We start from the raw sequence: 18,006 nt of genomic DNA on the forward strand, positions 1-18,006 counted from the left end.
ATCGTGAGCAGCCAGTTAGGAAAAATATTTGGTCAGCACCACCACTAGGATGTCCTTCCCAAGTGCTACCAAACTTCTCAAACCAAACTAGGCTACATTGCACTCAATGCCTCCTCGAGGATATTCCATGGCAGTCACGTTTCTATGCGCTATCCTCTATTCACTCTCTCCTCTAGCAGCCTTTCAGGCAGACGATCGTCCTCGGATTGTTTCCAGCATCGAGCAGGCGACTGTAGCCCTTCGGCAAGGAGAATCATCAAGAAAAGGCGGATCCAGACATAATGGGTTGGTATTGCCTGGATGGGAGGTTTGGGTTGCTAAACCTAGGCGTAAATAGGTTCTTTGTTTGATCAGGAGATGTTAGATACACACCCGACAGGAATCAGCCGCGCTATTATTGAATGGCCACTATGGCCACCTTATAGAGAGAGGTGGGTATGGGTGGCTTTAAAATACTGAGGCTTATTACCCCTGTACGTTTCTGGCCGGAGAAGAGTATCCTGCCAACATTGTTGTTTGCTGTTGGGCTTCCCTGACGATCCCAACTGCTGACAGATGTTGCCTCGAGATATCGAGATTTGACGTTGAAACCCGGAAGTCAAGGCTCTGTTTTATAATCTCAAGGGCACGCTTCTAAGACGAACGCGTCACCATCGGTCCTCGCCTTCTATGTCCCACGTCTACCTAGACAGGTTTGTGATATATTCACAAATTCACTAGGAAAGATTTTCTGGCTGACATTTGAACATACGCAAAACAAAAGTTTTATTCCTCCCAAACCTCTAGTAACGTAGGTAAACTATCAAACATTCAAATGTCTAGACCACCGCCAATACGACTACAGATACTTCTTCGGCATGGACGACTTTCGTCGCTTGTAGACGATAAACGCGCTAATGAGTATGACCTGGCTGCCAACAATAACAAAGATAAGGCGACCATGGCCTGGGGCTGCGTGCTGCTCGACCTTCTTGGCCAGGTAGGAGTGCGTATCGCCAACAATGCTCTTGATGTTGTTCTCGGTGGACTGGACCTTGTGGGTGATATCGGACTTGACGCTGCGCACCTCCCGCTCCACGCTCTGTAGGCGGTTGTCGAGGTCCGTCAACTTGTCGAGGGCAACCTTCACGCTATGGATCATGGTCGATATCTCTTCGTGTCGCCGTTCGTCCATGGTGCTCTGGTGCGAGATCGAGCGGAAGATGGTGGACAGGTGATGGTTCACACTCTGCAGCCTGTTGTGTAGATCCTCAAACTGCGCCAGCGAGCTGGTGAGCTTGCCCGCGTCCTGGTCCGGAATGTCGGCTTCGTACGAGTAGGTCTCGTCGTCGTGGTGGGCATCATGATGGCCATGGCCTCGCGTAAACTTGGATGGCGGTGCGTGGTCGCCATCCTCATGGTACTGGGACTTTTGGTCGTGGTGCTCGTCGTGGTGTTGGTCATAGTGCTCTGGCTCATGGTGGTTGTCGTGCTTGTCAGAGAGGACGACAAGCTTGAACAGCTCGACCGAGTCTGGGTTCTCGGCTGAGGCGGCCGTGACACCAAACCGATAGCCGCGGGGAATCTCGATCTGGTCGCTCTGGAAGCAGGGGTGCCCGTCAACTTCGACCTTGAAGAGCGCGTGGCTCTGGCTGATCTTGATCTCAGAAGGGCGCCCGAGATTGCGGTACGCATAGTTGCAGTGACCGAAAGAGAGACCGTCAACATGTGACGCCTTGAAGTCGGTGGAACCGTCGTTGAGAAAGCCCCTGATCATGCCACCTGAGCCGCCGTATTGGTCAATGGCGAGCACGAGACCCTGGAAATGCGCGACGGTGTAGACGCCGCCGGACCGAACTTCGTGGGAGCCGTCGCGCACAAGCCAGATATTCACGTTGCCGCCACCGCGCTCAGGCCCGTTGACCCGGAAGCTGACGTCGGCCGTCCACTCGTCGTACTCCAACGGGTTGTCGGCCCAGATCGCTCCGCGCAGGTTGCCCGGCGCTGGAGGTGTCAGAACCACCTTGTTCGACATGACTTCGGGGAGGTACGGCTGGCCCTGAAGCGAGTAGTGCGGTATCATCTGGCCATTTTCCGAGATTCTGTTTGGAGAGGCTCACGGTCAGGTAACGAAACGATTTCCACGAGCGCATTGGAGCAAAATCCCGACTTACTTGCTGCCAAATCCAAAGCTCAGCTCGTTGAGAAGATACTGGGCCCGGGCGACGCTTGCGATCGCAGCCAGCGCGAGAGACGACCGGAGACGCATTTTCGCAGGACAAAATGGGTATCACAAGAGAAGAAAAGGAAAAGGCTGTGCCCCAGAGGAAAATCGAAAGAGAAAGAAACAAAAGGAGAAAAGGAGTCGGATTCCTCTTGTAACTCGACGCAAGAACGAAATGGACAAGGAGAAGATATCCAATGGCTCGACAGGGAGCAGTACAACAAGAATGCAGGGCTGCGCAAAGGCCAATTGGACAGAATGAAGCCCGAAAATGTGTGTCGAGGCAAACAGCGTCAACAAAGGTTAAATATTTTGGGGCTCAGACCAGCTTTTCCCTACCCCTCCTGTAATGTCTTCCTTGGGGGACAGCGCGATGCCGGCAGGTGCTCGTCAAAGGACACAGTTTCGAAAGTCGTGTTGACAGCGAAGCGTAGAATGGACCCTTACCATACCACCCACCCTCACCCACCTCCTTCTCGCTCACGCGTCAGATCCTGCAAGGCACTGAGTAGCTAGCGGGCTATTTGGAGCTGCGACATGGATGCTCTGGATTCGGGCAGTCGGGTCATACCGCCCCGCTGGGAGAAGAATGAGACAGGGGTCAAATGGAAGGCTCTGCTTCCATGGCGCACGCGCATGGGCGTGTGGGGAACAGCCTCGCCTGAGCTGCGGCCCCACAAACACCACCCACAGACCTCAAGCCGTGCTTCGGCCGCCTGAGCTCAACAGCAGCTCGAGCTGCTGAAGCACACAGCCCGCAGGCCAGCCAGAACCCCCAGGACCTCCAATCAACCAGAAACCGCGAGCTACCCCGACTTGGATCGAGGGAGCGAGCGTAGCTTTGCTGGCGCGGCCTCGGACAACCGCAACAATGGCAACCGAAATCTATCCCTCGATTTCTCAGGTCGCCGTCGTGGCGGGCGCCTTGAAGATTCTCCTCTTCCCAGCATAGTAAGTTCGCTCGCCGCAAGCCCACTACGCTGGCCACTGATGCATGTGTGCCGCTGTACCTGGACCAAGCTCGACAGGAAGTGATGGCGACTAACCAGAAACCAACCGTCGTTTGCCGGCTACAGCAAATCCACCGACTTCGAAGTCCATCGAAACTGGCTTGCCATCACCCACAGTCTGCCAATATGGGACTGGTACTACGAGAAGACGTCGGAATGGACTCTCGACTACCCTCCTTTCTTCGCCTATTTCGAATGGACCCTGTCGCAGGTCGCCAGGCTGGTAGACCCGGCCATGCTGCGAGTCTTCAACCTAGGACATGATACCTGGCAGACGATCTACTTCCAGCGCTTCACCGTCATCGTCACTGAGCTGCTTCTAGTATATGCATTGCAGATGTACGTACCCTATCTCGCTTGGCCACGGTGCGCCCGGCGCCCTTGGCCTGACTGCTTGCTAACCTCGAGCCCAACCCAATCAAGGTTCGTTGATTCTACCTCCGGGGTACCCAAACGCGCCGCTCAGACCGCTGCCATCTCGATTCTACTGTCGCCAGGCCTCTTGATCATAGATCACATCCACTTCCAGTACAACGGCTTTCTATACGGCATCCTGGTTGCATCGCTGGTCTTGGCACGTCGCAAGTCTGGCTTGCTGGCGAGCGGCCTGGTCTTCGCTGCTCTGCTGTGCCTGAAACACATCTACGCCTACCTCGCGCCGGCCTATTTCGTCTTCCTACTACGAGCATATTGCCTCTCTCCGCAATCAGTGTTCCGGATTCAGTGGTTGAACTGCATCAAACTCGGAGCCGGGATCGGGGCCATTGTCGCCGCCGCTTTTGGCCCCTTCGCAGCCAAGAAGCAGATACCACAGATCCTTAGCCGGCTCTTCCCCTTTGCGCGAGGTCTTTGCCATGCGTACTGGGCGCCCAACGTCTGGGCTATATACTCCTTCATGGACAGGATGCTGATTATTGGTGAGTCATTCGTCACTCTGATATTAGCCACTATGACTTAAATACCCCGCATCCGTTCATTGGCCTGGCCGAGGGGTTGTCGACAGGGCTGTGCTGACCGGTATTGTGCAAAAGCTGCCCCCAAACTCGGACTTCCTGTGAAAGCGGAAGCACTCACCAGCGTCACTCGCGGACTAGTTGGTGACACGTCCTTCGCAGTGCTTCCCAACATAAGCCCGCGCGTGTGCTTTATTCTCACGCTAATTTGCCAGGCGGTACCACTTGTCAAGCTGTTCGCGCAGCCGACCTGGGAGAACTTTATCGGGGCGGTGACGCTATGTGGCTATGCCTCTTTTCTCTTCGGCTGGCACGTTCACGAGAAGGCCATCTTGCTGGTCATAATCCCGTTCAGCCTGATCGCACTCAAGAACCGGCGGTACCTGGGCGCTTTCCGACCCCTGGCCGTTTCGGGCCATGTGTCTCTATTCCCGCTACTATTTACGCCAGCCGAGTTCCCGATCAAGACGGTATACACGGTCTTCTGGTTGATCCTGTTTCTGGTGGCATTTGACCGCCTAGCTCCCGCGTCGAGCAGGCCCAGGTTTTTCCTGTTCGACAGGTTCAGCACCCTGTACATTGCGGTCAGCATACCGCTGATACTCTACTGCTCCCTGCTCCACCAAGTGGTGTTTGGCAAGAGGTACGAGTTCTTGCCTCTGATGTTTACTAGCTCGTACTCGGCCGTAGGCGTTGTGGGCAGCTGGGTTGGGTTCAGCGTCGTTTACTTTACCCCGTAATGTCTACGGGGGCTTTGTAGAACAAATCAGCTTGATCGTAATACACACACGGCGCTCTCTTCACTCAGTCCATATGTCATGTTGGAATTTGGTGCAGGTAATGTGAGTGTGCACACGATGTGGTGAGGTGGTGAGGTACCGATCCAGGCGGTAGGAGGTGGATGTGGCTCCTGATTCCATCAACGGGCGCATATGATTGGATAGAATGAGTCAGCACTGTTAGTTCTGGTGGTGTTGTCGTAGCCGACGGTCCGACCACCGAACCTTGACGGACCCACACTTCCTTAATGGTTGGATCACAGAGCACTAGGACCCTGGCTTGCAAGGCCGAAATAGGAAAAATAAACCTGGTTGTTCTGGGGTCCCAGGACCCCCGAGTCGAAACCTTTTCCAATAAGCACAGCGAGACAACAAGTTTCACAGGTCATTTCAAAGGGGCACCGCCTCCCAACAGCCCCAGCTCCAGCCCCAGATTGAGTATACGTGACCGCGATTCTATTCGGCGCCTAGCAGCCGGCAAAATGGGCAAATGCGCCCCCGTGCACCCTCATTGATTGCATAGCTGTTGCCATGTGGTTTGGAGGGCCCGGGGTTTTCAGCCTCAACCGCGGATCGGCCACATGGGTTGCTCAGCTGGCAGGCCTCTGATATTGAGCCCTCGAGGCCCCCAAGGTGGCCTTGCAGACAATAGGGCCCCAGAACGAGACATGCCCGTCTCCGTGCATGCAATTGAACGTCGTGGTGCGGCTATGCGGGCGAGGGGGTGGCCAGCAAGTGTCCGGGACGGGACGGCGGTGCTGGCGACGGAGGGGCGATCGGCGCTTGTAGTGTTAGTGGGCTACCCCTTGGGAAGGGCATGATTGAATGTGCAGACCGGACCGCAATGTCACGAGCGGCGGCGGAGGCGGCACATACGTGTACTCGGCGTGACGGCACGGTCGTGGGGAGCAGAACGAGTATAAGAATGTGGGCGGAAGCGCGTGCTGGCGGCAATTGGATTGGCGGTCGAGCAGTCGAGGCCCCGGGGTGTGTTGTTTTGCTGAGTCTCTGGTCCCGTCTTGGAAGGCGCACGATTGGATGCGCGATGCGAATTGGGACGGACGGCCCACCTCGCCGGAGCTTGCCTGCTGGTACCACATCCCTCCCTGCACCTTGCCCACCTCACAAGCGGCCCAAACCCCCTTCCCGTGTTGACCCTCCGCCTGGATTTTTTTTTCTCCTCCTCCTGCTGGCTCGACTCCTTCTCCTCCTTTTTTTTCTCCCCTCGCGTCCTCCAACGAAACATGCCGCCCGCGTCCAGCCTCGACCACAACCACCAAACGCGACCACTACCTCGACCTGCAGGGACATCCAGCACCAGCTGCTGCGGCCTTGGCCACCGCGACAGTAGCTCCCTCGATTCGACAGCCTGCGCGGGTCCCGGCAGCCACCGTGCCTGGTGCCCATGCAACCTTAGCCCGCTCGCCCCGAACCTCAAATCTTTCGCGTCACGCCTGCCGAGGGCGACTGAAACCCGCCCGCCGACCTGAGCCCGCCTGCACCGCCCTCAACCACCTCGCCCCTGCCCAGCCGACGCGACTGACTCCCGCTGCGCAAGCCCGATTCGACCGCTTTCATTTGCTCCGCCACGGCCACTCGGCTTTCCTGGCCCGCGGCGCGCCTGGCCCCCTCGGCCACGGTCCCCCATTTGAGGCTCCTCGACCCTCGCGATAGGCTTTGCAGCCCGCAATCCTGCTGGCACCTCCCCCAGCCGCCGCCGCTGGGCTTTCCCACCCACCCGCCCGATACCCGGACCTGGCCCACCCCGACACCTTCTCCTGAGCATCCGCTCACAACGCAACCATGGTAATATTCGCTGCACCCTTCGTCTCTCCCCTCATACACCCATCCGTTCTCCTCTTGCTGACTGTCATGTGCAGGTACTGTTCAAGCGGAAGCCGGTGCGGTTCCTCCACCCGCCCCGAGATCTCGACGACTCAGCCGAGGTTGGTTTTGTCAACCCCCCATTTTTCTGATTCTGGACGACCAGTCCCTTTGCGCAGGCACTAACCGCTATGCACAGGTCTGGCACATTCCCCAGACAGGAGAGATATTCTCCACGTACGAAGAATATCTGAACCGGTATGTCAGGACCCAAGATCGCCAACCTATCGAGTAGTATATTAGTCTAACCATTCTCTCTAGCATGGACTTTTATAAGCAGGTGGGCGCATAGCAGGCATCCTGTCCCAAACCGGGGCCCCTCCGCCCCTTTCGGTATAAGTCGCGCTTGCTCATATAGGTTCCGCATGTAGTCACGCTTCATTTGCCAGATCACCGGTCACTCCAACCTCACATTCTTCGACGCTCTACGAAGCGAGGTATGCAAGCGTGTTGGCGCATGGCGCAGCCCCTTCGCCCTTAGCCCCTGGCTCGAGTGTACCCGCTGACCCAAGTTCTGCTGCAGCTCGCTGGTGCTCAGGAGGTCGACCAGGCGTTTCCCGAGGCCCTCAAAGGCCCTGTTTTGCGCCGCGTTCAGTTCCAGACCGTGTCTAGGATAGACCATCTGGTCGACATGGTTTTCGAGGAGTTCAAGGCCGATTACTACCCCGGCGAGTCTGTCGGTGTCCAACTCTCCCAAGGCGACCGCCACCAAGGCCTGGTCCGCGAGAAGGCCAAGTTCGGTAGTAAGGTCCTCCCCGACGGCACTTTGACCCAACCATACACCCTCTATCTTGTGAGCCTGGACGACCGGGGCGGCGAGGAGACCCAGGTGGATAGCGAGCATATTTGGCGTGACCGCAAGATATTCACCAAATCGGTGCTGCGCTCCTTCATCAAGAAGACGGTGACAAGGGAAGCCTGGAACGGTGCCCCGTGGCTCGTAAAGCATGATGTTGCGGCGCGCTACCATATCGAGATCAGGGTACCACCACAGCTGCGTTACGATAACAAGCTTCTCGAGCGGAAGCAGCTCCTGGCGCAGAAGAAAGGATTGCAACCAGGCGTCGATACGAACGGTAGCCACGGAACCAACAGGCCAAACGGCATCGACGGCGTCAACCCTTTCACTGCCACCGGTCCCATGCGACTCCCAGAGCTCAAGCCAGCACCGAAGAGCCACAAAGCCAAGCACCTCCAGCAGCCGCAGCAGCCGCCACCGCACATGGTCAAGGGGAAGCAGAACGGTTTCGTGGATCACCTCGGCCACGGCCAAGACTTCTCGCATCACCTCCCCACACCCGGAAACCCTTTCCAGTTTCCCCTCCGCAGCCAAGCACCGGTCCCGCCGCCGATGTACGTCATACCAGAACCACCGCCGCCGCCCCCGCCGCCGAAGTATCCGATCGAAGATCTGCAGCTCGAGCCACAGGGCCGCACGCGACCGCGGTTGAACTTCCTGTGCCATGATGCGCCGGCGGGCGTTCAGGAGGCTTCCTCGCCAGCACCGGTTGCGCTGGCCGAGAAGATTCTCATGAAGTCTGTGGGACCGCTGCTGGAAACTTGGGACGCGTTGAACGTTTACTGCGAGGTGTTTAAGCTGGACTCGTTCACGTTCGAGTCGTATGTGGAATCTCTGATTGTGGCCTCGGAGGAGGTTCGCCCGCAGCTGTACGACGAAATCCACTGCGCGGTGCTCTCGATCCTGGTCAGCTCGGAAAAGGACGGCGGCAAGCCCCAGGTGCCCCTTCCAGAGTTGGATGATGACGAGGACGGCGAGGATGAGGAAGAGCAGAGTGCGGAACCAACGCCCGAGCCCCAGCCTCAGCCGACCGGACGGGCCACAAGAAGTAGCTTGGCGAAGCTCGAGGCTGAGAGGCTGGCAAACGAAGCAGCTGCTGCGGAGAAGGAGGTCGAAGAGGAGCCAGCTGTGCGCCACAGGGCAGAGGACGTCTTGGCCGATTTTGACTGGATCGAACAACTAGCAAAACGGAATTTCCAGGATGGCGGCTGGGAGCACATCATGGTTGGGCTACTCCATCAGCTTTCCAAGGAGGAGCGGCACAAGCCCTCATGTGAGGATCTGCTGTCGCATCTCGTCCCTGCCAATGTCGAGCCGACCAAGGAGACTATCCGACAGCACTACGCCACGATGGACGTTAACCTCCGAGTGGCGGCCCTGCAGATCATATGCATGCTGACAGCCGACACCAAGGCTGTGCGCGCCTACATGGAGGAGTGCAGTGAAACCATGACCGAGTACCGGAAGAACAAGATTGAGTTTCAGCGACAGAGGAAGCAAGCGTAAGTCGTGCTCTTGGTTCGGCCCCGTGTGCCGTTCAGCGTGCAAAAGGGGTTCACGCCGAAACTGACAGTTGTGATACCCGCAGAATTGAGGAGCTCAAGGCGCTCAACGAGGAACGCAAGATCCTCTTGCCAGACAACATGCCGCCGTCGCCACAGCCAGAACCAGTGAAGCTGAACGGGGGGGATGCCAAATCGACAGATCGCGAAGGATCGACCCCTACCGTGGAGGACGACACAATGGCCGAGGCAGAGGACGAAGCGCCCGTTGGCCGGGGGCTCAGGAGAGCACAAGACAGGGCAGCACAACGACAGCGCAAGCGTGAGCTGGAGGCGGAGCGCAAGAGGGAAGCCGAGGCAGCCGCAAAGGCTCCTAAACCGTCCAAGCAGTTCCTCAAAGTGCTGAAGGAGATCGAGAAGAAAGAGGAGGAGATCAAGAAGTGCGAGGCAGAGATCGCCGTGATAGATAACGACCTTCGCGAGGCTGACTGCCCTAGAACACGAGTCCTGGGTAAGGACAGGTTCTGGAACCGGTACTACTGGTTTGAGCGCAACGGCATGCCTTACGGCGGCCTTCCGGACAGTTCGACGGCCTCGGCCGGGTACGCAAACGGATGCATATGGGTCCAGGGGCCGGACGAGCTGGAACGGGAGGGCTACATCGACATGCCGGCGGATCTGCAGGCCGAGTACAAGGCCAAATTCGGAATAACCGTCCCGGAGCGCAAGAACAAGGAGGAAGCACCTACCAGCCTTTTCAACGCAAGGCAGTGGGGCTTTATCTCAGAGCCCGAAGACTTCACAAAGCTGATAGAATGGCTCGATCCTCGGGGATTCAACGAGCTGAAGCTCAGGAAGGAACTGGTGCAGTTCAGGGATAAGATTGAGACGCACATGCGGAACCGCAAGGCGTACCTCGAGGCGGGCGAGCAGCCGCGCGAGGAAACGGCGGAGAAGAAGAGCGCGCCATCGGGCGGCGCTAGCAGCAAGCGCGCAAGCACACGCAGTCGGGCCGTGCAGACGCCAGAGCCGCCCCAGTACCGGTGTCTCGAGTGGGAGAATCTGACGGCCATCAACGAGCTGGGCCACCTCCACAGTGCGCATCCGCCGCCGCCGCGTGTCAAGAAGCCGAGCCGAAAAAAGGAGGCGGCCGATGCCGCTGCTGTCCCCGAAAAGAAGAAGCCCCTGAGTCGCCAGGGTACCAGATACAACTTCTGAGCAAACCATCGCTAGGCTAGTTAGCGGGTAGCCCTAGCTGTAGCTTCCTGGGGGCCCTGAATTTGCAGGGCATGGCTTATCAGCGCCATGTACTCGCGCCCATTTGCTCCAAGTATCTGTACATGCAGAAATCCATATCAACCGCGTATCTAATTGGAAGGGGGGAAAACATGTGGGAGGCCTGATGACCTCATTATGATAGCCACCGGGGACACTCGGGCGACAACATTGCAGCTGCGACAACAGCAGGGACGGAAACGGACCGGCGGGAATGGGGAACGGACTGTCTTAGAGAGTTGCTATGAGATTTAACAAGCCGTGTCCACATGTTACAATATAACGACATGTGTTTTTATTCTTTGCGTGCCCGGTTCAAGTTTGGCGTAAAAGTGTTTTCTTACCGTGACTCGCCTTTGGCCAGGTCATGCCGCTCTTCATCTTGAAATATGAAGTCGTTGGCTGCGCGACAACATTTAGCCCTAAAGGAGACAAGAATGCCCAAAACTGGGTGTTAAATATTCATTCCCGTCCTTCATTTCCTTATTTTTAAGAACGTCTACTCTGTAGCGGGACTAAGTACGGCTATGTCCTTAGACTGAAACCTTGGCGATACCCACTAGATTCCTTCGTTGGACGCTTATTTACACAAAAGGCTGGCTTTTAACATTTAGTAGATACATCTTGTTCTCTCCCGCTTTTATTTATATACCAGGTATTTACGTACCTACCGGCTACATATACTACAAACTTTCATGTCGCTCAACTCAACCCAAAGACCTTATGGCTATCTGAGTTCCCGGTCAACTGGCAGTCAGCCGTCCCCCGGGACACCCCCAGGAAACGAAAAGGCAGTGACCTCTCCCCTGATAAAGTTGGTTTGGTGCAGCAGCTTTCGTTCCCGGGAAATGTGCGTGGTCTAAGTGGTTAGGACTTCACAAGTGTAAGGTCCGCCACTGGAACCCGGGGCTTCCCTTACTAACATTCTTTTTCTTTTCTTTTTTTCTTTTTTTCTTTATTCTTCTTTTTCTGTGAGGCTTTGAACGTAAAATTTATTTTAATGCATACGCGAGCGCGCGTAGAGCATAAATATTAACATCATCCATCCTCCAAACATTCCCCTCTTTTCCAACCTGCTTAGCCCGACCGTCCCATTTTACAGCTCGTCGTGCGCGCGACCGGCGATCCTGATCTTCACGCCGGGGATCGAGGCGACGGAGATCCTCCTCGAAGCCACGCGGGTCGGGCCGGGGTCGGCGAAGGATGTGGTGGCGGCGGTGTCGTCGGCCCCGGGCGGCAGCCACGGGAGGACGCGGACCTGGAAGACGTCGAGCCCCCACTGCTGGACGGACCTGGCGTCGACGGGGCGGCCGGCCGGGCACGGGTACATGCGGTCACTGGATAGCTGGTGAAGCGCCCCCGACGGCGGGCACGACGGCGACGGCGGGCCCAGGCCGAGCCTCTCGGGCAGGCCCGGGAGGTCGAAGGGGTTAGCCACCACGACGGTCAGGGAGTCACGGTAGCTTTTGGCCAGCCTGGCCAGTAAGGCGCGCAGCGTGTCCCGCTCGGGCTCCGTGCAGGCGAAGAGGTAGGCCACGGGCCAGTCGAGCTGGGGTGGTGGGTGGTATTAGTTGCTAGGTTTGTGAGTCGAGAAAACAAGACAAAGGAATGAGGAACATGAGAATCACTTGGGCGCCAAGACTAACACCAAGGTATCTCTGATGGTTTAATGGCGTCAATTGGGCAATATCAGGCCTGCCGCCATCCCTGATGAAGGCCTCAAGAGCGGGAGCGGCGTCGGCAGTGCTGTCGACCCCATCCTTCAACTCAGGGAACACGAAGCGGGACGTGTGGCTGTCGCCGGGCCTGTGGCAGACGACGACGAAGGCGCTCCCGGAGCCTTCGCCGTCGCCGCCCTCTAGGCTACTAGCGAGCGCATGGTCCGTCACGATACCAAACGAGAACTCGTCCCGGTACCGCAGCGCGGCACGGCGGTAGGACAGGGCCCTGGGGTCATGGGCCGTGGCGCCAACGACAACCCCGCCCTGGGGCGGCACAAAGGCGACGAACACGACCCGGTCGACGGTCTGGAACGACGCTAGCGCCTCGGCCGTGACCAGCTCCGACACCTTGGGACGCCTGTGGCGGGCCAGGTACTGGGATATGCTGTGGGTTGGTTGTTTTGAGGCGAGGGCGGCAGCAGTGTCGCAAAGCCACTTCTTCTCAGCTCACACGACGTTTGATGGGTAGGTATGGTATGGTATGGTATGGTATCATTGTAGGCGAGGTTGGTTGGTTGGGGGTCGGACTTACGCGGCCGCAGTCATGGACCCCTGGTATGCAGCAGGCGGGCCGTGGCTGCCGGGGCGGAAAACGCGGATGGCGGGGAAGTCGGGGGCGGCGAGAGCGCAGACCTCACCGCTAACAGCAGCTGAGCAGTCAATGCTCATCAGTGCCTCGTCGGCGGTGGCGGAGGCTGCCGGCTGCGTCCCATTGTGCTTCCAACCACCGGGATTTAGGCCTGTTGGGGGCTCGGTTCAGCATCCAGTCGCCCGACGATGGTGTGGTCGGGAGTCTGAGCCTGCAGGGAGGGAGCGGGTGGGTATGGAGGGTGTCTCACTCAAGGGGCTGGTATGACGGTGGTGTCAGCATCTTTCGGTGCCAGCTGGCTGACTGTATGCAACTTTTGGGAGTTCCTCACAAGCACGACTGCATGCAACCAACATTAGCACACGCGCGTCAGCAGGCCGTCGAGGGGAGGTGGTATCAAAGATCAGTCTACGCACGGGCGACCAGGGCAAGTTGGTGCTGCTCAACAACAGTCGCTAGTTCGGACTCGGCCACGTGCTGCCAGGCCAGGGCGGGCGGTAGCAGCCGAAGGAGATGGATGGGACAGAAGAAGGGTCTCGGCATCATGGTCGACGCGGGCGCTGTCTGCAGGTCGGGTGGTGTATCTGTCGCACACGGCCGCGTCACACACATGCACACGAAGTCCCGAGGTACGGATGGAGGCGTAGTCCCACGGGCGGGGAGATAGGTAAGGTATTGTCTGCTGCATTGGCCGAGATACACGGGGACAGACGATGACAGGCGATGACAGTCAGACAGCGGAGAGACAGGCAGAAGACAGGAGACAGGAGAGGGCTGAGGTGATGACGTCGGTTCCATTTTTACCCGGGTTTCCGTGCCGCGTGCATGCGACAAGGGCAGTTCCAACCAACCAACCTGCTATAACGGGGCGTCATCCATCCACTGCGACTCTATTTTGGACCCTCTAGCGGAGAGCGGAGGGCAGCCCATACCCCCGCTCTCCTCCGGCCGACGGAGAACAGAGGACGGAAAGAAGGGGGAAAGACGCAGCTGTGCGACGAAAGCGGACGGGAGGCTGCTCAAGAGCTCATTTCTCCGGGGCCGTCTGGCGGGAGAGGGTTGCGCGCCCGGCCGTCTAGGGCATGACGCACCGCACACTCATGGGGGTACTGCCAGCGAGGTTGTCGTTGGTGGTGCAGCCTTCGGGAAGACAGGGCCAGCCAGTCAGCCGTGTGCTTGCTCTCCTGCAATCTGATCAAGAATATTGCGTTGAGCAGCATGTCTGGAAACCCTAGCGCCGGATCCCAGCAGCCAGGGTCCGAGGCCAGCCGTTGCTCGCGGCTTGGTTGGTTCTTGGTGGCCCAGGACAAAATTGAGGGCATTTCATGGCGGGCGCACGGGCTCAGAAAAGGAAAGAAGAAGAGAGTGTCTTGTTTCACTCAGCCGCGCGCGAGCCACCAAACAAAAAGGGGGGCAACCATGGGGAACAGCTGGAAACAGAACGAAACAAACGGCCCGTCACCGACAGGAGCCGTATCAATTTGATTACATCAACTTGATCGCATCAACTCAGACGACCTCTGCCAAAGGCTAGAAAGAGACGAACGTGATCAACGTGACCAACATGACATTCACCAGTCGTCTCTGCCGAAAGGCTGACGTATTCCTTCATTCCTTGCATTCTGGACCCCTCAGAAAAATCACTCCAAAGACGAGGGATGGCTTTGTGACAAAATACCCAAGCGGCCAAAGTGGAGTGTCAGCCATTTCCTCTCACTCTTTCTTCCTTTTATCGCATCCTTTCTTTTTTTAACACGGGCTAGCGCGTTTCATGTTCCAATGGAGGGGCTGCCCTTGCGGGAGGAATATGGCAGGTCTGGCTGCACGAAGCAGGAGCGTCGCATTCTGGGCGCATCGGGGCAGAAAAAGACGGAAGGGGTGATGTGAGGGCACGGCAGACAGACAGTGCGAGACCCCACCCGAGCCACGCCGTTCCTTCCAATCCCAATTCAATTGAGGGGCTGAGGGCGTGGGTGGTGAGTGCCTGTGCCTGGATTTTGGAGCTGGCATCTTCCCTGGGCAAACAAAAACGCGTCAATTGCAAAGGCTGGCTGTCCATTACTGTCCATTACTGTCCACCCTCCATGTTCAAAGCTCACCAATATCCAGTCTACGCGATTCAGCTTTGGCCTGCGTCTTTTTCAACGCCGACGCAGCCGGGCTTGGCGACTCTGGTGCTACCCCAAAGCAGGTTGGAGCGGGAGAGAAAAACAAAAGCACAGACAAGGGATGACGGCAGCGCACGCACGCACTCACCCACTGTCGTTCGCAGCTTGCCGTTGGTCGGGTGGCCGGAAGTGGCGAGGGGCCTGTCCCTTGCACTAGCGTGTGTGCCGCGCTAGCAAAGGCACAGACGCCAGCACTTTAGATGCAGCGGATGCTTTCGTTCTTCCCCCCTCCCTCATGTTCTTTCGCGCGGCGCACGGTGCAAACGCCCACCCCAACACACGCACCGCCCTAGCGCAAAGCGCAAACACAAACGGCTCTGGGTGGTGGTAGTGGTGGTGCCCCTGACCGCCTGCCTGCCTGTAAGGAGGGGGGGATGACAAGCCCGCCGACCCTCGCGGCGAAGCGCCCGAGGTCTCAAATCGGCTGCCCTCCCCGCAGGAGCGCGTACCTGGCGCCTAGGCGTGTTAGGCTGCCGGATGCATGCCCAGACGCTTACCAAGTCGGTACGGACAGGTCCAGGGGGGGCTCCGCGGCTGGCACGGCTGGGCCTCCCTCCCCTCCCTCGTATTAATGGCCTCGTCGCCCGCCCCAGCTGGTGATGTTTTCTCCTTCTCGTCACCACCGTCTCTGATCACTCTCCCTTTGGCCTTTGTCCGTCCTTCGCTTCGTCCTTGTTTCGTTTCTTGCTGGCAATCTTCAGTTCCAGCCTCGCACTCCTTTCACCCGCCACTCGGCCCAGCTGCCGATCCCAAGCACCGTCCTCTCCTTTTAGACCAAAGGACCTTTGTTCTTAACTGTCATTCTTTCATCCCAGCATCGAGCCAGCGGCCTTAAGACTTCACCGTCCCCCTGCCAGCTCATCCTTGCTACACATTCACTCCTGGTGCTCCGGAACAGCACTTCTTTTTTTGGTTACACTGCATTGTGCCAGATTCAGACGCAGAGATACCCATCTTGACCGCAAACGGCCAACGAATATATACCCCCCTTTTTCAGAGACAGGCCCTCGACAACCACATCCAACAACGCTCAATAGCGTTCAGTTTCGTTTCATCATTTGTGACGCACACAAGCATATCAATCCCACCAGATCGAGTCCGAAACCATGAAATCTTCCATCTTCTTCTCCGCGGCGGCGGCCCTGATCGGCGCCGTCTCGGCTAAGAAGGGTAGGACATTTTGTGTCCTGCGCTTCAACGGCGCCGGCCCCCTCGTCGAAGGGCGCATGGACCCTATTGTCGAGCCCGGACGAACCAGCGCCCACGTGCACACCGTCCAGGGCGCCAGCAACTTCGGCATCAACTCCACAGCCGACGACCTTGCCAAGTCCAGCTGCACAACCGCCATGATCAAGGGCGACATGAGCGCCTACTGGACCCCCAAGCTCTACTTCCATGACAAGGCTGCCAACACCTTCGAGCCAGTCGAGATGTTCTACATGAACGTCTACTACTTCTTCGAGGGCACCAATGACCAAATCAAGGCCTTCCCCCACGGCCTTCAGATGGTTGCCGGCAACTCCAATCTGCGCACCGCCCCCGCCTCTGGCGGCGATACCAAGCTCACGCCCGAGAACCCCCAGCCGGCGTCGTGGACTTGCCCCCGTTCCAGCTTTGACCCGCCCTCGTGGCCTGCGAACTCGGACGGCTCCGTGGCCGGCATGGGTAGCAAGAACAACAAGGGTGAGGGTGTGGGCTTCCCATTCGCCGAGTGTGATGGCTACGCTTCGCCCCTGCGCGCCGACCTGCACTTTCCCTCGTGCTACAACCCGGCTGCCGGTCTGAGCAACTGGAAGACGAACATGGCCTTCCCCACCAACACTGGCAATGGCATGCAGGACTGCCCTCAGGGCTGGATCCACGTACCCCATCTCTTTTTCGAGGTTTACTGGAACACCCCCATGTTCAAGGACCGCTGGACCCCTGGCGGCAACTCGCAGCCCTTTGTGCTCTCCAACGGCGACCGCACCGGCTTCTCCATGCACGGCGACTTCCTGTCCGCATGGGACGAGAAGGTGCTGCAGAACATCATCGACACGTGCGATGCTGGCTCCGCCGGTATGGACAAGTGCCCCGGTGTGCAACTGAACGACAAGGGTAAACAGTGCACCATTGCGGACTCTACCGGAGTGCAGGCCAAGGGCGCCCTGTCTTCGCTTCCTGGCAATAACCCCTTGGCCGGCTGGGGCATCGGCGACGTCAACGTGGCTCCCATGCCTAACCCTGCCCCCGCCGCCCCGGCCGCTCCTGCCAATGGTGCTGGCTCTGCGCCCAGCAAGCCTGCGGACAACAAGGCTGCCTCGGCGCCCTCGTCCCCAGCCAAGAACGCGAACCAGGACCCTAGCCCGAAGCCCAGCCCTAGCCCTAGCCCCAGCTCCAAGGAGCAACAGCAGCAAGCCGCGTCCCCTCCCGCGCTGACCCAGCCGGTCCAGCAGCACCAAGAGCCTGCCGCTGTCGCCACCAAGGTGATCAAGACTACCGATGCCGCCGGCCACCCCACCATGGTTACTGTGTATGAGACTGTCACGGCCTGGGAGACGGTATACGTCTACGGGCGCGACGCGCCCACGCCCACCCCTGACGTTCACGCCAAGCGCCATATGCACAACCACATGCTCCACCACCGCAACAAGCACCCTCGCCGGAGGTGAAGGGGCCAACACGTGCCAGCCATTCTCATTTGATTGCCTTTTTTGCCTTCTTTCTTGATCATCCTAGGGCGGTAGCGCATAGATAAAAACAGTCGGAGTGACTTGTTGGGAAGGCGCAGCAGCGAGTGCGTCAGCGAACGCCTGGGTTCTGGTTTTTTTTTTTTTGGTTTCTTCACTTCTTGCAGATTACCCTTTTCCGATTTTCTTTCCAAGATAACATCGCACGAAGTCACGACCCCGGTTTCGGGAATTCTTTTCAACCTACCCTTCTGTACCAAACACTTTATTCACTTCTTTGAGGGAATGAATGTGGCATGATCCTGGCACTCCAGGTTCGCTCCGTCCATTTCTTTTATAGCCATTTCAAATGGCTTTTTTGATGGAAAATATCAATTCAGATATTAGCTGCAAGAGATTCGAAAAGCATGCGTGAGAGTCATATCGCAGCATCAAAGTTAAATACAGTGCAAGC

The 18,006-nt window shown here is 57.8% G+C and overlaps 5 protein-coding genes across 5 annotated transcripts; 3 read left to right on the forward strand and 2 right to left on the reverse strand.

Annotated features, from left to right (window-relative positions):
• Positions 1-704: 704 nt before the first annotated feature.
• GGTG_08140 (hypothetical protein) lies at positions 705-2,738 on the reverse strand. Its single transcript, XM_009225977.1, has 2 exons — positions 2,154-2,738; positions 705-2,081 (listed from the first exon to the last, which is right to left on the reverse strand). The coding sequence occupies exons 1-2, from the start codon at positions 2,246-2,248 to the stop codon at positions 839-841; spliced, it is 1,338 nt and encodes a 445-aa protein (XP_009224241.1). The 5' UTR covers positions 2,249-2,738; the 3' UTR covers positions 705-838.
• A 184-nt stretch (positions 2,739-2,922) lies between these two features.
• GGTG_08141 (dolichyl pyrophosphate Glc1Man9GlcNAc2 alpha-1,3-glucosyltransferase) lies at positions 2,923-4,998 on the forward strand. Its single transcript, XM_009225978.1, has 4 exons — positions 2,923-3,154; positions 3,280-3,552; positions 3,637-4,130; positions 4,245-4,998. The coding sequence occupies exons 1-4, from the start codon at positions 3,075-3,077 to the stop codon at positions 4,904-4,906; spliced, it is 1,509 nt and encodes a 502-aa protein (XP_009224242.1). The 5' UTR covers positions 2,923-3,074; the 3' UTR covers positions 4,907-4,998.
• A 1,689-nt stretch (positions 4,999-6,687) lies between these two features.
• On the forward strand, positions 6,688-10,757 carry GGTG_08142 (hypothetical protein). Its single transcript, XM_009225979.1, has 7 exons — positions 6,688-6,751; positions 6,826-6,891; positions 6,969-7,027; positions 7,091-7,109; positions 7,201-7,266; positions 7,353-9,130; positions 9,217-10,757. Exons 1-7 carry the CDS (start codon positions 6,749-6,751, stop codon positions 10,346-10,348), a joined length of 3,123 nt encoding a protein of 1,040 aa, XP_009224243.1. The 5' UTR covers positions 6,688-6,748; the 3' UTR covers positions 10,349-10,757.
• A 744-nt stretch (positions 10,758-11,501) lies between these two features.
• On the reverse strand, positions 11,502-14,037 carry GGTG_08143 (hypothetical protein; the record flags this gene model as incomplete). Its single annotated transcript, XM_009225980.1, has 5 exons — positions 11,502-11,954; positions 12,052-12,511; positions 12,659-12,866; positions 13,132-13,279; positions 13,807-14,037. 5 exons carry the CDS (start codon positions 14,035-14,037, stop codon positions 11,502-11,504), a joined length of 1,500 nt encoding a protein of 499 aa, XP_009224244.1.
• Positions 14,038-15,261: 1,224 nt separating this feature from the next.
• GGTG_08144 (hypothetical protein) lies at positions 15,262-17,890 on the forward strand. Its single transcript, XM_009225981.1, has one exon. The coding sequence runs from the start codon at positions 15,990-15,992 to the stop codon at positions 17,532-17,534; it is 1,545 nt and encodes a 514-aa protein (XP_009224245.1). The 5' UTR covers positions 15,262-15,989; the 3' UTR covers positions 17,535-17,890.
• Positions 17,891-18,006: the final 116 nt, after the last annotated feature.

Source organism: Gaeumannomyces tritici, assembly GCF_000145635.1.
Source record: "Gaeumannomyces tritici R3-111a-1 unplaced genomic scaffold supercont2.4, whole genome shotgun sequence".
NCBI lineage: Eukaryota > Fungi > Ascomycota > Sordariomycetes > Magnaporthales > Magnaporthaceae > Gaeumannomyces > Gaeumannomyces tritici.

What these genes read in the sequence shown, in the direction of transcription:
- GGTG_08140 (XM_009225977.1), bottom strand. Translation starts at nt 2,248, where the DNA reads ATGCGTCTCCGGTCGTCTCTCGCGCTGGCTGCGATCGCAAGCGTCGCC. An exon ending in AGCTTTGGATTTGGCAGCAA is followed by an intron (nt 2,082 to 2,153) that starts GTAAGTCGGGAT and finishes CTCTCCAAACAG; the next exon opens with AATCTCGGAAAATGGCCAGA.
- GGTG_08141 (XM_009225978.1), top strand. Translation starts at nt 3,075, where the DNA reads ATGGCAACCGAAATCTATCCCTCGATTTCTCAGGTCGCCGTCGTGGCG. An exon ending in ATTCTCCTCTTCCCAGCATA is followed by an intron (nt 3,155 to 3,279) that starts GTAAGTTCGCTC and finishes TGCCGGCTACAG; the next exon opens with CAAATCCACCGACTTCGAAG. An exon ending in CTAGTATATGCATTGCAGAT is followed by an intron (nt 3,553 to 3,636) that starts GTACGTACCCTA and finishes AACCCAATCAAG; the next exon opens with GTTCGTTGATTCTACCTCCG.
- GGTG_08142 (XM_009225979.1), top strand. An exon ending in ATCTCGACGACTCAGCCGAG is followed by an intron (nt 6,892 to 6,968) that starts GTTGGTTTTGTC and finishes CGCTATGCACAG; the next exon opens with GTCTGGCACATTCCCCAGAC. An exon ending in CAGCGACAGAGGAAGCAAGC is followed by an intron (nt 9,131 to 9,216) that starts GTAAGTCGTGCT and finishes TGATACCCGCAG; the next exon opens with AATTGAGGAGCTCAAGGCGC.
- GGTG_08144 (XM_009225981.1), top strand. Translation starts at nt 15,990, where the DNA reads ATGAAATCTTCCATCTTCTTCTCCGCGGCGGCGGCCCTGATCGGCGCC.